Source organism: Crotalus tigris, unplaced genomic scaffold (genome assembly GCF_016545835.1).
Source record: "Crotalus tigris isolate CLP2741 ecotype Arizona unplaced genomic scaffold, ASM1654583v1 scf7180000024339.11422700, whole genome shotgun sequence".
Lineage (NCBI taxonomy): Eukaryota > Metazoa > Chordata > Lepidosauria > Squamata > Viperidae > Crotalus > Crotalus tigris.
This window is the reverse complement of record NW_024100509.1, coordinates 2,554,630-2,572,029: the sequence shown is the minus strand read 5'-3', so window position 1 is coordinate 2,572,029 and position 17,400 is coordinate 2,554,630. Positions and strand designations below refer to the sequence as shown.

Below are 17,400 nucleotides of genomic sequence, written 5' to 3'. Positions count from 1 at the left end.
GAGGACTACCTGTACTTAGTTTCCTTTTTATAGGTTTACATTTATTAAACACTTATATCCTGAGGTTTTTTCTTTTTTTAATTTCCACTGTCCTTGTCCATTTTAAATGTGAATTTTAATATATTACAAAATAATGCAGTTTTCATCTCCAGATTCTTTCTATGTGGTTAGGTGATTGACTGACATTACATATTCCTAACTGATACTTTAAGACATTTAGAGAATTGTACCTCTGAATATGCAGTTTATATATCGAAATTATGGAGGTTTTTTTGTTGGAACACAAATAAATACGTATTAGCATCAATGAACTGGGAGAGGAGTATAGATTGATTACTATTCCCTCTAGCTGCGAGCTAATAATTATATATTTCACTGTATCTTTAAATGTACACACAAGTTCTTTATCAAGGATATGTCAGTAATCTGTGTTGTCAGTAATCTGCTTTAGTGTGTGTATGTATACGTGTATATGTATGTGTGTGTACATATCTATATATCTCTATTTGTATCTATCTCTACATCTATCCATCCATCCATCAGCATGGCATGACATGACATGGCATGACATATGACTTAAGATTTTAGAATAAAACCTGAATTTTGACTTGTTTCACAGGAGCTTGGGATAGGTGGCACATACCAATGGAAAATTTGTGGTCTTGACCCCACCATGACTCTTGCCATTTATCTTGAAGTAGTAAATCAGGTGAGCCTAGTTTTTTTTTTAATCTTTGTAATGTTGTATATAATGCAGAATCCATTGATGGGGAGGATGAGGAGGCAGCATGTGCAAAACAAATTGCTGTTATTCCCTCAGCCTTATTGCTGAAACTTTGATGCCATTAAGATCAATAGATGTTTAGATAAATTAGAGAAGTCTTTTGTGTGAAATATGTAAAATATTTTTAAAAGAATCTGGGTATACCAAGAGGCATTATTGAGCTATAATGCAAGTAGGAAACACTAGTATTATCTGTTAGAAGATCTAGATCCCAAGTTCCTCTGTTTGAGATTAATGAAGATTTTATTAAAATTAAGAGCAGTTAATGCTGGGAAGGAAAATCTGCAGTAAGCTTAATTTGTCATCTTAAGGAAGACTCAAACCTATCTAAAATGGCATGCTCACATTCTTGTTCTCCCCCCCCTTTTAAATAGCAGAATCATTTAAAATTCTGGGTGGTCTTTTCAGGAACCTCAATGGCAGTTCTAGGCCCATTTACTAAGAGTTAAAAGTAAACTGCTTTATGTTTAGTAAACCTTACTTGAAGGCAGAAATTGCTTATTGCACTTTCAGTCTAGTTCTAATTACTTTTGGACCTATATGTTAGTATTTGTATTCTCTGTGCCTCCAAGAAGCCAGTGTGTTAGTTGTAAATGAGTATATTATACTGCTTGTACTTCATTTTTAATCCTATATGACGATGTCAACCTGTCTTTAAAATGTAAGGTGTATCTTAGAGAACTTTTATCTCATTGACTTTCAGCACAGCACTCCAATACCTCAAGGTGGAAGAGGAGCTATCCAGTTTGTCACGCATTATCAGCATTCCAGTACACAGAGGCGCATTCGTGTGACTACTGTTGCTAGAAAGTGAGAATAATTTATGAAAATTAGGTTTGGTTCGGTTGGCTGTATTTCTTGCTATCGCATAAACTGTAGTGCTTGAGCCACATTAATAGCATACTCAGCATTGTGACTGGAGGGATGAGCTGCTGATTGTCCCACAGATGATTAGGTCAATCACCTGGTTTCTCTGTTGTCAAGCTGGCCTTTCCAGCCACCTTTGTGGCAGCCTTCTATAGCCTTCCTTCTAAATATTAAAAAACGAAGGAAGAAAAATACAGCAATCCAATTGGGAATCAGAACCCTAACAGTTGAGGTGAAGGTCCCCAGTCCCTTCATGATCTTGATTAATCTGCCCTTCATGGGAGATGAAAGAAATATGCCTAACTATCAAGTGATGGTTGCTGACCAGAGATTTGGATTTGGATGATTTGCTCAGCCATGGTTTAAGATTAAACTAATCAAAACCAATTTATGATTAAACATTGTGATTAAGGGACTCTGCCATGGTGTATTGTATAAACCAGAAATAAAATAGTTTATGAATCTGATGTGGACCATCAGTTCATTTTTGTGGCTGATATAAAAATAATATAGAGCAGGGGTGTCAAACTGCCAGCCCGTGGGCTGGATGCATCACGCCAAAACTGTGCCCACCCCATTACCGGCAATGGGAAAAAAATCACAATACGTCACGACACGTCACGTGACATCACAGGTTTGACACCCGTGATATAGAATGAACATAAGCTTCTGTAAATTATTGGTATTTATGGCATTTAATAATCTAAGTTTCACTAATTCTTCATAAATTAGTTGGGCAGATGCACAGAGTCAGTTGCAGCACATTGAAGCTGCATTTGACCAAGAAGCAGCTGCTGTCCTGATGGCTCGATTGGGTGTCTACAGAGCTGAATCAGAGGAAGGGCCTGATGTCTTGCGATGGCTGGATAGGCAACTAATTAGACTTGTGAGTATGATCAATTGTAAGCTTATGAATTTTAGAATCAAATTGATGATTGCTGGATCAGGCATAGTCCCCTCAACATGCTGCATTCCAAAAGCTTTGATCCTTGTCTTGAAAATTCCAAATGAAAATGCTGATTAGTATGTTTTCAAATTGCTTTTCAGAAAATAATTGGTTCAATACATACACATTTGTTTTGTGTTCAAAAAGAAATAAGCTTGGACGCTATTCATTTTATGTGGCCATATTGTATTACTGAGATGCATTAGACAAACCCATGTCCCATTAGATCAGTGGTTCTCAACCTTTTTAATGCCGTGACCCCCAACCCGTCGTAAGTCGAGGACTACCCAACCGGTCATAAGTCGAGGACTTTCCCTGCCCAGGAGCGCCGCGCATGCGTGGTGCTGCCCCCTGCGCCGGCTGAGGCGTAGCTGGCAAGCGGCAGAGACGGCGCAGGCTGACCACCGGCTGGGCCACCATCTGGCCCAGCCCAAAGGAGGTAAGGGACCCGTCGGGCCCCACACGCACCAGCAACCCTCCCTGCGCCTGCCGCCCTCCCACCTCCCAGCCCTGGCCCTCTTTTACTTACATTTTTAGTAGTTGCTCAGCAGGGAGGGGTGGAAGCTTCCAGACAGCTCGCCTTCGCTGCAGACAACTTGCAGCACCGTTTGCAGAATGGGACTTTTGGTGGGCTCAACAGGGCAGAGACAGCCTGGACAATTCCTATTGGCTTTTGAAAGCCAATAGAATTAGACTCTATTCAAGAGAATCTATTCTATTGGCTTTCAAAAGCCAATAGAATAAAAGGGAGTAGAACAGCTAAGGAAAAGGGGGAAAAAATGGCGGACTGCGTTGTTTGGCGACCCCCGTGAAATGGTCGTTCGACCCCAAATGGGGTCCCGACCCACAGGTTGAGAACCACTGCATTAGATCATTGTTTCAGAGATACTTCCTTATCTAAACAGGGAAATAGAATGACCAAGGGCAGGCAAAAAAAGCAGTGGGAGCAGGCTTCCCCTTTGAGTTTTCTTGTGGGAATTTGGGAGAGAGCCTCCTAAATGTTTTTGTCTTGGCAGGCAGGCAAGTGGCTGCTACTGGATGAGGGAGGGAGAGAAGGATGTAAGATAGGCTGGGAAACTGTCACAACTTAACTCAAATTTCATTCCTTTGGGAGTCATGGGTTTCTGATTTTGGACACATTTTGTAAGTTAGCTCAGTTGAGGTACCTTAGCTGAAAATTGTTAAATTAAATGTCATGACAATGAGAGCTTAATAGTATATGGATATTCAACTTAGCTATTAATGGCTAAAATGCAAAATATTAATTAAAACTAAAACTAATAATTAAAAACTTGGTGAAAAAGATTTTGGCTGTTCTTCTAAAAGCACAAGGAATGGGCGCCGGATGCTGCTCTTAAAAAAGTATAGTTGTTAGACTAGAAATGATCCTGAAGGGGGCCTTCTCCCTTTTGCCTATGAAAAATAACTCTGAAAACAGGGCCATGTTCAGAATGGCCTCTCATTTAAATCTTAGTGTCCAGTTTGGTCTAGTGGCTAAGACACTAGGATAGAAAACAAGTGTAGGAGTGGACCAGGCTGAGCCCAAGGGCAGGGACAAGAACAACATCAGAATGGAATCCCTTTCCTGGCTCCTGGTTTCTTGCTCCTGACAGTGGGAGATTGTGAGTTCAAATCATCCCGTAATCATGGAAAGCAGCTGGGTAAATGTGGGCCAGTCACTGTCTCTCAGGCCAACGCTCACAGGATTGTTGTGGGGAAAATAGGAAGAGGAAGGAGTATTTGAGATATTCACCCCCTTATTTTTTTAAAAAATAATAAGATATTCAGGTAATTAAACCAATTATAAACATCATGCAATACCAGCAACACATTCTTAAGTAGGAGCCTAGCTGTGCCATCTGAAATTTCTGGCCATTTTCACAAAGAGCATGTTGCAGTAGTCAGAGCAAGATGTAATCAGAGCCTGAATTAAATGTTGACTGGCTTAAGTATAGTTACAGCTTGGATGCTAAACATAATTTCCCAAATAGATATTCTATAACAGTTACCTAGGAAGCTAGTAGCATATGTGCATTATGTAATACTACTCTAATTGTGGACCTACTGTTTCAGGAAGAGGTCAGATGTTTCTAGTGGAAGCTAAAATTCAATCCTCAAATTAAGGTTTGGGTTTTTTTTAACCAGCGGCACATCTATCTTAATATTCAAGGATACTGATTGCATCCATGAAATTAGATAGCAAGGAATTATGAAATTAAATCCTAACAGGCTACTAACCACGCTCTCATTCCCAACGGTCCCTCCCAGCAGTTCATGGACTTGTTGACCTATACAGGGGCAAGATGACCCCAAATTATAAATGTAGTGTTCAATCCTAAGCCTGTTTTAAGCCAAAATACGATTGTTCAAAGCTGGCTACTATATTTAATCCCAATTAATTACATAAAAATTTACCAGATACCATCAAATACTTGACAAAGTCTGCATTAGGCTTTTACAGTTTATCATGTTGTTTATGATATTGTGCATCTGATGTCCTTAGAAGCAATTTTCTCCTAATAATTTTGAGACAGTATCCTTTTATAAAATATAATTTTGGTTATTAGGCATATTAGAAACACAGGAAATGAAGTGACAAATTTTATTTTCTTCTGTATTATAAACAATATTTTTGAAAAAAAATTACTGCAGGTGATGTGTTCCTTTGTAAGATTTGTACTGTCTTCAAGTGATTGTTGAAATGTGCATATTTCTCCAACAGTGTCAGAAGTTTGGACAATACAGCAAAGATGATCCAAATTCTTTTAGACTGTCTGATTCATTCTCCTTGTATCCCCAGGTAAGATGATCTGTCTCAAAAATGTTAAAGAAATAAAACAATAGCAGTTAGCCTCCAAGATATTTCTATGGTTACGAGAAGACTGTATTGAATAGTAAAATGTTTTATGTTTAATACATATCTTTTCTTTTTTGTATTTGTGTCTCAAAATAATTCAGACAAGTGAAGAGACAGGAAATGAAGATTAAAGCATATATTTTAATTATATTCACAATGACTTCTGTTTTTTTCTGTTTCATTTAGTTCATGTTCCATTTGCGACGATCTCCATTCCTTCAAGTATTCAATAACAGTCCAGATGAATCTTCCTATTACCGCCATCATTTTGCCAGGCAGGATTTGACTCAATCTCTTATTATGATTCAGCCAATACTTTATTCTTACTCATTCTATGGACCACCTGAGGTGATTCTCCTTCTATGTTTGCTTAATTGAAAATAGTGATTTTAAAAAGTTTAATAAAATTGATGTATGTTCAAAATAGGATGCAGCATTTTTAATATTAGCAGATAAATAAATCTTTCAAATTTACAGTCTTCAAAGAAGAAAAGAATAGAATTTTTTTAAAAAATATATTTTATTGATTTTTAATGTAATCACCTTAATATTTGATAAACAGCATGTTGTCTGGGTTAGTATTTAAAAAACAATAAATAACAATTAATTTCTATAATTCTATAGCCCATATAATGGCTTTGCTTGATTTTCTCTTCTCCCAATAATATTCTCTTTGGCAACCTTAAATTAATACAGTTCTTATTATTTGAATAAATGACAATTAAATATAGACATTTTTCTCATGTTTTGCAAATAATCACCACATCAATATAAAGCTTCTTTTCTAATTGAACATCTTGATTGTCTCTTCATAGATCCTATTAACAGAATTCTTATTTAAATTTGTAAATTTGTTTTCCCCACAATACTGAAAGCATTCTTACTGGTTAAGATTTTCTTGAAATTAATTTTTAAGTCTTTTTTTTTCTTATACAAGCCATCCGAACACTTTTACATTTCTCATATCTTAAAAAAAAGAAAGAGAAAACAAAAAAACCACAAAACATTTATTTTATATAAACCATCCTAGCATTTTTATATTTCTCATGTCAAAGAATAAAACACAAAGGAAAAAAGAAAGAAAAAATACTATATTACTTGAGGGGTTCATCCCTCTTAAACTAATCTTCATTTATATTCAAAATCTTTCTTATTTCTTTAACCATATTCAAACAGATGTTTAATTTTTAAATATTTCCTCTGGTAAATCCCATCATCTAATTTCTTAATTCTCACTTTAGTCTTTTTTTTTTTTTTGCCAAACCTCTTTCCTGATTAATATGCTTCGCTGAATCATAGAATTTTTGCATAATCTTAAAAATGTTGCAGGTACAAAAGGCAAAACAGGTAAGATGTTTTTATAGGAAGGTTTCGTCCCTTCATATTCATTGAGAATTTTTTCCTTTCTTTCTTTCTTTCTTGATTTTATTTATCATTTTTTGTCTCTAAAGTTCTCGTAGTTCTCCTGGCAGAATCCATTGTGTCAAATCTTTTTTCTTGTCCTCAATCTTATTTTGTAATCTTAGAGTATAGGTTACCTTTTCCATGTCCTGTATTTTCTATATATTTTTTCCATCTGGGTTAAGTCATACTTTCTTCTATTGTTAAGTTCCATCTTGAAATATCTCTCCTCTGTCTCATATTCAGTTGTCTATTTTTTCTGCTAAATCTCTGTTTTTGTTTTCTGAGAATTTTTGTGTTGTAAAGTTAAATTAGAGATGTGTTCATTTATATTTTCAAAGTTATTTTTAATTTCCTCAAAGTTTTGGTTTGAGATCATTGTTGTTTGGATTAGTTGCAGCATAACATAGATCTCCTTCTGGAAAGTATTTGATTTTTCTTGATGTATTCTTTCTTTAGATCTCTGGTTTTCCATGATAACTAAAAATCAGGTTTTCCTTTCTCTTCAGACAGCTTTAGAGTCACAGTTGAGTTGGTATTTGTAATCCAAAAAGATCAATTCTTTTTTTTTTAGAGTTTATAATTCTCACTTTGTAGATAGCTCAAAATGTTTTCTTTCTTTTTTGTGACAGCTGTTCTCTGTTATTAAGACATTGAAGGTCACCAAAAACAAGTTATCTTTTCCTGGGCTTTGCCAATCCGTGTAATAAAGCAACTGCTGTTATATATTTTCATCCACCACTGGATGTCAGCACCAGTCAGTAATAGACAATTGTTTACTTCTATTTTCATGATTTAAAAGGAAAATTTTCACGGATTCCACCAATTTCAAACTTATCCAAATTAAGTCTTATATTCATTTCATTTCAATATATTTCTGTTCCCCCTGAAAAGTTTAGTTCGCTGCTTCCATCTGTAGGAGGGTAGTGCAAAGATTCCTCCCCCCCTTCTCACTTTCGGAGGCTTTTTGTTTCTTGGGGTTTTTCTCCCCCCCCCCCAGGAAATCAATTTTCAAGTAGAAGAGAGAAAATCACTGTTCTTACCCAGTTCCAAACACGTTGTTTACAGTCAGCTTAAAGTAGAGCTTTTGGGCTTTGGCTGCTTGTAGCTTGGGCTAGACTCTGAAGTTAAGCTAGCCTTTCTCCTGCTGGTTTCTGTACGGCTTTTCCCAAACCGATCAGATCGACTGCTGTCTCTCCGCAATCGGTAGGACTTCCTTCCTTCTTTGTTGCCTCTACGGGGAACTTCAGGCCCATTTAGGGCCCCCTAGCAGGCAGAAATCGGCCGAAGGGTGCGGAGCTCTGCGATATCTCAGCTGCTCCGCTACCGTGCAAAACTGGGAGCCAAGAATAGAAATTTTAGGGGTGCATCTTTTCAAATTCTGCAATCAAAGATGAAGTTTGGTTAAAATTGTGTTATATTTACCTTCTTATTTCTAAGATTATGCTTTCCCTTTTTGTGTCTTACAGCCTGTGCTATTGGATAGCAGCAGCATTCTTGCTGATAGGATTCTGCTGATGGATACTTTTTTTCAGATTGTTATCTATCTTGGTGAGGTAAATAAGAAATTAATTCTTATTAATATGAATGAATGACAAGGAAATTATTTGTTTGGTTTTTAGACCAGCTATTGCTGAAGCCCCTAGGTGATGCATAAAACAGAAAATATATCAGAAACTAAACTATATAAAATTATAAAATCTTGTGTTAAAATAGAATTAAATAATTTCATCGGCAAAAATTTAAATTTATAAAATAAGCAATTAAGTATTGTAGGTTAATTGTTAGAGTTTCTAAAGCCTCCTTAAAAGTCAGCGTACTAGTGAGTTTCTTCCATTGAAACTTTGCAATTATAACAAATGACAGCCAGCCTCTGACTGCCATTAGAAATGAGCCTTTCCAGGTGACCAAAATCGGGGAGAGGAGTCTTGCAGAGCAAAGCAATCTCTCAGATATCTCAGGTACACTGCTTTTTTTTTAACCCCTTATCTGAACTGAGAGTATACAAGCCATATACTTACTAAAAACCAACACAGACTATGAACTTAAGGAGAAGACTCTGTTATGTTCACACTGACAAAGTCTTATGGCTTTTTATATACGTGTAGATTACTAATCAGCAATTTATCCCCTGATCTAAATTAATGTTTCCATTTACGTTGTCCTTACGGCATCAAAAGAAGAAACTGATGCAGTAAATATCAAGCCTCAGCCAATCATGAATATGCATTCTAGAAAGAGAAGGATACCTGGTCTGGGCTGGAAAAATCTGGGAATCACCAGAGAGCAGAAATGTGTTGTACCCTGTTGCCTCTTGTACTCAAACAAATATTAACTTAATATTTGTAGCTCTTTAATGGATATTCATTTAATATCCATTACACAGTTCCGACGAAATACATTGTGGGCGCCCACATAGATCTGAAGCACCAAGATTCTTATACGGAATGATTTACATATCCCTATCTAATAACTTTTGTTTTTACTGTAGCTGAATTCACATTGTATAAACCATTATATTTACCATAATTTGGCAAAAACATGTCATAGTGAAATAGTTCATAATGACACTGTTAAATTATTGTTTATTAACAATGGCTGCATTTCCATATCATGCCAATTCAAAACTACTCCAACTATTATGGATTCATATGATGTGAGGTCCTGTGATCTCATCTCTCATTAGAGTTGTACAAATTTAATTAAATTTTTCTGTCAGAACCAAGTATTTCCTAGGATACTTCAGTAGTCTCTGAAAATAAATACTCTGAATCAGAAGTGACCTGAAATACTGTGTGAGAGTTCTGGCCCCCAAACTAGTTGAATTGAATTGTTTGTTGAAAGGATTTACTTCTAAAATGGCAAATTGTGAAAGGAAGCAGAACAGAGTTAAAAGATTTTCCCCCATCTGGGTGGTTAAAGTGATTTAATTAGCCTTACTGTGGGGATGAGGGGACTGTATCAAATACTGATGGCAACCGTAAGTGGATTGGAATCATAACAAGCTCCTTTGCCTTCCAAAGGCCTTTCTTTGCCTTCATTTTGTATATAAGGCAAAGCATAATTGGCTTAGAATCAAATTAGCACAAGTGTTGGTGGTTAAATAAAAGTGGTAATTAGAACAAGATTCATAATATTGATAGTTTTTTTTTTAATATTCTCAGGCAAGCTATTTTCATCAAACAGTTGCCTGGCATTATTTGCTTGGTTTCATTGAATTTTTTCTGAAACGTAAAATAAATCATATATAAGGATTTTGCGCATGATATGAATTAGGCAGTAAAAAGATAAATATTTATGAAAGTTCCTTAATTAATTCCTCTCTCAACATTGTTTTCCACAAGACTATTGCCCAGTGGCGTAAGGCTGGTTATCAAGATATTCCAGAATATGAAAACTTCAAGCATTTACTGCAGGCTCCTCTGGATGATGCTCAAGAAATCTTGCAGACAAGATTCCCAATGCCACGCTATGTTAACACAGAACATGGAAGCAGCCAGGTAAGGACGACTTAGGAAATTCAAAGTGCATTAATAAAGGTGTCATGACAATATTTATAGTTAATGTTGGTTTTAATATATTCTTAATATATCATACCAATGTGTTTGCACTATCAGTCTTGAACTTTTGGAGAGATTTCACCTCATCCAGCACAAGTTGACTCTGAGGATAATGTCAGGTGAGAACCAGTGTGGTATAGTGGTTAAGAGGATATACTGGCACCAGCGACAGCTAGATTCTAGAGCAGACATGTCAAACACAAGGCCCGGGGGCTGGATGTGGCCCGCGAAGCCATCCTGGAAACAGTGAGGGAACGGCCTCTGCTGCCTTGGCCCTGGCCCAGGCCAGCCAAGAGCCAATGTACAATTTTGTGGTGGCCATCTATGCTGAAATGCATTCAGTCTTAGCTCCACAAGGCCATCTAGAAACAGCAAGGAACCAGTCCCTGCTGCGTCAGCCCCACCCCCTGGGTGCATGCTGGGGAGGTGTCACCCTTTGTGAGGAATGAAGAAATGGACCATGCCTTGGCACTTGCCCTGGTCCCACCCCCTTCTGCCAGAGACCCTCAGATCTGTCCCACTCCTGCCCAGACCCCCACAGGCACCCTTGACGCGAATGATGTAGAGCTGGCCATGCCCACCCAGTAGGCCACACCCACTCCATCCATGCCCACTCAATAGGCCACACCCACCCTGGCCACACCCACCTGCCCCCCCCGAGGGCAACTGCAATGCTGATGCAGCCCTTAATGAAATTGAATTTGACACCCCTGTTCTAGACCAGTGGTTCTTAACCTTTTTGAAAGAATCGCCCCCTTGAGCTAATGAGGAAGTTGTCATAGCCCCCTCCCCCAACATAACCTCTCAATCACAACATAGGAAATAATTCTTCGATTTATGCAAACACTTTTTTTGTTTTCTTTAAAATTGTCATCAGGACATATCGATGCAAATAATTTATTTCCAGTCTTTTTCCCATATCTCCCATATTCTGGCCAATGGCGCGCCACTGTATGGGTTGACACTGCTGCGCAATGCGCATGAAGATAAGTGATGCGTATCCACATATGTACGGCATTCTGTACTGAAGCTAGCTGGAGGAACATTTGGAAACACAATTCAATCCACTAATAGCGAGCAATCTGATGTTTTTGTACGACAGATATACAGCAATTCACTGTATGAAAAAGTCTCAAAAGTGTCCCCAAAACTTCTCACTCCATCCCCCCCATATTGCCCCCTTTTCGTTCCTTCACCCCCGTGTTGCCCCTTTTTGTTCCATCGCCCCCCTGAAAAATGAAATCGCCCCCTGGGGGGGCAATATCGCCCAGGTTAAGAACTAATGTTCTAGACTATCCTCAGCTAAAGAAACTCATGGGATAACTTTTGGGCTAGTCATTATCTCAGCCCAATCTGTTTTGTAAGATTATTAGGAAAACACAACTAATGCTAATTCTTCATCAATCTTTCCTGGAAAGAAGAAGGATTTTTTTTTTTCCTCCTAGGGTTATTGAGCTGCTTCAGGACTTTGGCCTGTCTTGTTTTTGGCAATGTCCTGCTTGGAAAGGACCAGGAGGAATTAAAATGTTCTTGGGCTACAGTTACAAGCCTAGAAATGTATGCCCATTGTCCAGGCTTGGTTAAATATTTTTCATATTGAAAAACCCATATTTTTGCAATATCTGTTACTATTAGGCCTTATACTGGCTTAGCTGAAAATCCAGTTCTCCAGAAATTAATCCATTATTCAGGAACTGGCTTACTGGGCAGAAGGCTCAAAGAGTAACATAGCTAGTTTCTGTATTGTAATCAAAGGCACTGAAGTTATATATGCAGCGTATCTGTCTACTGTGGTACATAATGGTCAAATGTATACATATTCTCCAAAGCACCTAAGAGTCGGACAAGAAGCAATGGATGGAAACTAATCAAAGAGAGAAGCCACCTAGAATTAAGGCGGAAATTTCCTGACAGAACAATTAATCAGTGTAACAACTTGCATCCAGAAGTTGTGAATGTTCCAACACTGGAAGTTTTTAAGAAGAGATTGGAAATGGATTCCTGCCTCAGGAGAGGGTTAGACTAAAAAACTTTCAAGGTTTCTTCCAACTCTATTATTCTGTTCTGATCTCCAGAGTTTAAATACTAGGCTTTTTCCTACCACCTTTCTGAATAAACCAAAACTTGGCCCCCTTTTTGGTCTTGAAGGGCAATTATTGTTTGCTGGCAGAATTCAGGTAGTCCTCACATTATGCTAGCAATTGGGACTGGAAATTCCATTACTAACCATTGCAATTGTAAAGCATGTTTCACATGATTTCAGTGCTTAGTCATAGCAGTCCCAGTTGCTTTCATAACCCCAAGACTATGTAGGTCATTAAGTGAGGATCTTGTGACTAAGAAGTGGGAAGAAGTGGGAATCTCAGGCCAGCAAGTCTGTGGATGAGAGCTAGGGTGGGCAAGTGCCACGAGGAGTGCCATGAGCAGGCACTACAGAGTATACCAATGCCTTAGATGAATAGGTGGATAAAAAAGCAGCAGAAGCCATTATAACTTTGTGGGTTTGCTGAATGAGTGGTCATAACCTCAGGACTACCTATAGTGCTGTCTAACCTGATAATGGCTTGCATCTGTTTATAACAGAAACTATTCTTTAAACACTCATTATTTTAAAATATGAATTTGCTTCTTGTTTTCTTCTACTTTCTTTCTTTTCCAAATAATCCTATTTAAGTTATTCTGAGATGTATTAAAAGGAAACATGCAAGTAATGGCAAATTTATGTGACAAATCTTAATTATATTGCATTTACACTGCTTATTTTGGCTTTTGACAGGCACGGTTTCTCCTATCTAAAGTGAATCCTTCTCAGACGCATAATAATCTGTATACATGGGGGGGACAAGTAAGTAATGATGTGTTTGGTTTTGTATCTATTGTGCATGCACTAACAATTTATGACATATATTACGTAAGGAGCAGGAGTTTGTCACTTGATTTTGACCAGTTAGCAGGGTTGGGCTATGTTAACTGCAAAATTCCTCTGAGCCTTCAGTGTTTGAAAAATAGACAATAAATTATATGGTTTATGGGCCAAAACTGCATAAACTAGGCTTGGAATATTCATTCATTCATTCATCTATTTAAATCTTAATTTTAAAACTTAGAAGTAAATAAAAGTACAATAGGAGTTAACATGGTTATTCATTATGTAAATTATGCTTTAGTTTTCCAATTTTCCCATATTTTATGTTGGTTCAAATTTTGTTTCTAAACTGTAATTTCTTATTCTAGGAATCTGGTGCTCCAATATTAACAGATGACGTTAGTCTACAAGTATTCATGGATCATCTAAAAAAGCTGGCTGTATCTAGCGCATCCTAATTTTGATACTAAAGTCTTAACAATCAATAATCGTATTAAATCATGCTGTTGATAGACTACAGTCTACCAAGAAACTAATAACATTCCTTTCATTTTTTAAATCAAAGTTTTAATTAGCCCATATAAAAAGGGAAAATTTACATTTTAGATTTAACTTATTGATATACTTGTCTTTATTCTGCAAATTCTTCATTTTCATGTTCTTATACCAAGATTATAATCTGCATTTATACTGTCCTGCATAGTTCATTTTCTGCTCTTACAACTAAGCAAAATAAAATTTGAGAATAGTGTTAATCCTTAGTGTATTATGTTCTCTACCACTGATGGGGACAGGGTGGAAGGTTTACCATTCCTAATTTTCTGGTTTGGATAAATGTAATGAATTAGTATTGCCAGAGTATTAACAGTTTTTTATTACATAAGTAGATATGTAAATTGTACAGGTTGATATAAATGGTTAAATGTATGATAAATTGAGGAATTATTTGAATATTAAAGTAATATAAGATGCAAAATAATCTCAGCAGTCACACAAGATTCTGTTTTGTAATAAAATATCTTGAGTAGATATACAACATTCTTCAGCTATGAGGAAAAGAGAAGACAGCAAAAAACAGTTACACAATTGACAAGATTTAGTGAATACAACCATTCTATAAATCTTGTCAATTGTGTAACTGTTTTTTGCTTTTTTCTCTTTTTCTCATAGTTGAAGAATGTAGTATATCTATTCAATATAACATCTCCCTAACGTCTGTTAGATTGTTCAATCTACTTCTAATTATCCCATTTTGATTGAGTTAGTTTAGAATTATCAGTGACCAAGAAAAATGGAAAATGTCAATATTTATCCCAATACCAAAGAAAGGTGATACGAAAGACTGCTCCAACCCAGTGAACCATAGCCTTGATACTATAGTGAGTAAAATTACCTTTAAGATAATCTAGCAATGTTTGAATCCAACTGTCAACACAGAACTGCCTGTTGTATAAGCAAGATTTTGGAAAGGAAGAAGAACGTGTGGTCATATTGCCAGCCTGTGCTGGATGATGGAAAAAGCAAAGGAATACCAAAAAGACACCTACATGAGCTTCTTGACTACATAAAAGCCTTCGACTGTGTTGGCCATGACAAGCTCTGGAACTGCCTCAAAGAACTGGAAATATCACCACACCACATCCAGCTCATTCAATCATTGTACTCTGATCAGGCAGCACTTGGAAGAACTGAAATGTCTGGCATGAATAACATCTGGACGAGTAAAGACATTAGCCTTACAGCCAAATGCAGATTAGTTATCAAAATAATTTTTCCAATTGCTACTTATGGCTATGAAACTAACTCTGATAAAGGGAAGCTAGGAAAAGGGTGGATGCCTTTGAACTGTATGCTGGAGGCGATTATTGTGCATCCCAACTGCAAAAATAACAAAGTCATAGACTGAACCACACCAAAAAATATCCCTTGAAACCAAGATTGCCAAACTGAGGCTGTCATACTTTGGCCATGTCATGTGAGCTGAGTGATCAGCGGAAAAAGAAGGCCACCCTACTACCCCACTAGTTGGACACTATAAAGGAGAAGGCCACCCTAGTACCCCACTGGTTGGACACTAAAGATACCAGGATTACCATGGCGGATCTGAAGGAGGCAGTGAGAGACAAGAAGGTCATGGAGAGTGTTGATCCATAGAGTGGCCAAGAGTCAGATAAAGCTGAATGGCTGACGATGATGAGCTTACTCAAACGTTAATTTTAAGCTTTTTTTTTACATTACATAAAATTTAAACTTGTGTACATACGTTGCCTCTTTAACAGTAGGTAATCACTTTGCCTTTGAAAATAGTTGAGTACATGTATTATTATTAGCATTTATTATGGTAAGCAGTAATATAGGTTGCTTCTTTTCATCTTGATGTGTGACCCCTGCTGTTACAATTTAGTATTTTTTTTGCATGTGCTATTACAGCTTTATGCCAACAAATATAGCATAGTGTGATATATCTCTTCATAGCAGCTAATGTCTCTTACCTTCAGTGGCAATGGCTAAACAAAGCGTAGACAAAAAAAGATTGTAAGGAGATGAAGATATCTGGAACATTTCTTTATATAACAAAAGAATGGTTCTATAGATAGAGAAGCATTTTCTTGAGAGGCTGATTATTTCAATTCAGCTATTACCTGGTAAAGAGCAAGAACATTTGTTATTTTAATCAATGTCAAACTTTTAAGTTTTTGGCTTTGTAACGGCTTCCAAATATTTCTCCATTACTCATTACACCAGAGGTCTTCAAATGTGGGCTTTTATGACTTGTAGACTTCAACTCCCAGAATTCCTCAGCCAGGCATGCTGGCTGAGGAATTTTGGGAGTTGAAGTCTACAAGTCATAAAAGGGCCAAGTTTGAAGACCCCTGCATTACACCATCTGTTACCTGGAACACTGCAATGTGCTTTACATGGACTGTCCTTAAAGACTATTTTGGAAGGCACAGTTGCTCCAGTGGAGCAGGAAATGTATTGATCTGAGCTCTGGTGGCACAGTGGTTAGAATGAAGTATTGCAGGCAAACTGCCCACAGCTAGGAGCTCGAAATTGACTCAGCCTTCCATCCGAGGTCACTAAAATGAGGACCCAGATTGTTCAGGGCAATATGCTGACATTGTAGGTCACCTGGAGAGTGCTGTAAAGCAAGTTTAAGTGCTATTGCTATTGCATTGTAGCTGCCCAAAGTCACTTTGGATAGCAAAATGGATGGCATATAGATTTAATAATTTTTAAAAATGTTTCACATGCTTTGATATGCCCATGTGATACCACTGCTCCATAAACACTACTGGTTGGCAGTGACCTTCTGGATACAATTCAAGGTACAGCTTATCAAGTATAGGTAGTTCTAGATATCAAAGATATCAAACTGGTGGACAGCTTCTTCCTTTTAGGATCAACTATCAATAGTAAAGAACAATGCAGGTTGGTTTCAGAATTAGGTATCCTAGGTACAGTTATAAGTCTGAATCAAAGACTTTGGAGAACTTGTAAACTTAACACTTAAACTTACAAACTTTAAACTTAAATTTATATTTTTATTGTGTGCTAATAGAAAGGTCTGCAAACTTCTCCAGCAGGTTGTATAAAAAACATTATGGGATTGTCTGCAAAAAGATTAACAATCTGAGAACATTTGATACTGTTCTACACTAAAGCGATTTGAAGATTCTTTCATTGAGGATGGAAATCAATCACGGCCGGAAATTGAGTGAGGGCGTTTTTATCCAAACCATTTTTTTCAATCTTGGTAACGTTGAAGTTCAACTCTCAGAATTCCTCTCCCCAATAGATGGCCAGGGAATTCTGGGAGTTGAAGTCCACACATTTTTAAATTTGCCAATCTTGAGAAACCGTTAAAACGCTGACATCCAAGCTACCCAGTTCGGATTGGGAACCCTGTTAGCTGGGAATTTTGGAAGTTGAAGTCCAGACATCTTAAAAGTTGCCAAAATTGAGAACTTCCGGTTTACGGGAACATCTTCAGAAAAGCCGGTTCGACCGGGGAAATTGAGTCGCGTTTCTTAAATGCGGTGGGGGAGGGCTACCGAGGGCCCACCACGATTGGCTTCAAGATAGGATATGGCATCAGAGGAGGCGGAGAAAACAAAC

General features: G+C 37.3%; 1 protein-coding gene across 3 annotated transcripts in view; it reads left to right on the top strand.

Moving 5' to 3' along the window:
• The window catches only part of SEC23B (SEC23 homolog B, COPII coat complex component), a 30,803-nt gene extending 16,543 nt beyond the window's left edge, over nt 1-14,260 (top strand). For 2 of the 3 annotated variants that reach the window (XM_039325984.1, XM_039325985.1), the window contains exons 12-20: nt 620-709; nt 1,488-1,594; nt 2,384-2,537; nt 5,320-5,397; nt 5,641-5,802; nt 8,325-8,411; nt 10,200-10,355; nt 13,192-13,260; nt 13,650-13,739. In XM_039325984.1, the coding sequence (XP_039181918.1) occupies nt 620-709; nt 1,488-1,594; nt 2,384-2,537; nt 5,320-5,397; nt 5,641-5,802; nt 8,325-8,411; nt 10,200-10,355; nt 13,192-13,260; nt 13,650-13,739 (993 nt within the window). Of the gene's footprint in view, nt 1-619; nt 710-1,487; nt 1,595-2,383; nt 2,538-5,319; nt 5,398-5,640; nt 5,803-8,324; nt 8,412-10,199; nt 10,356-13,191; nt 13,261-13,649 lie in introns of all 3 variants that reach the window. The other variant, XM_039325983.1, reaches the window with a different exon arrangement.
• The last annotated feature ends 3,140 nt before the right edge of the window (nt 14,261-17,400 follow it).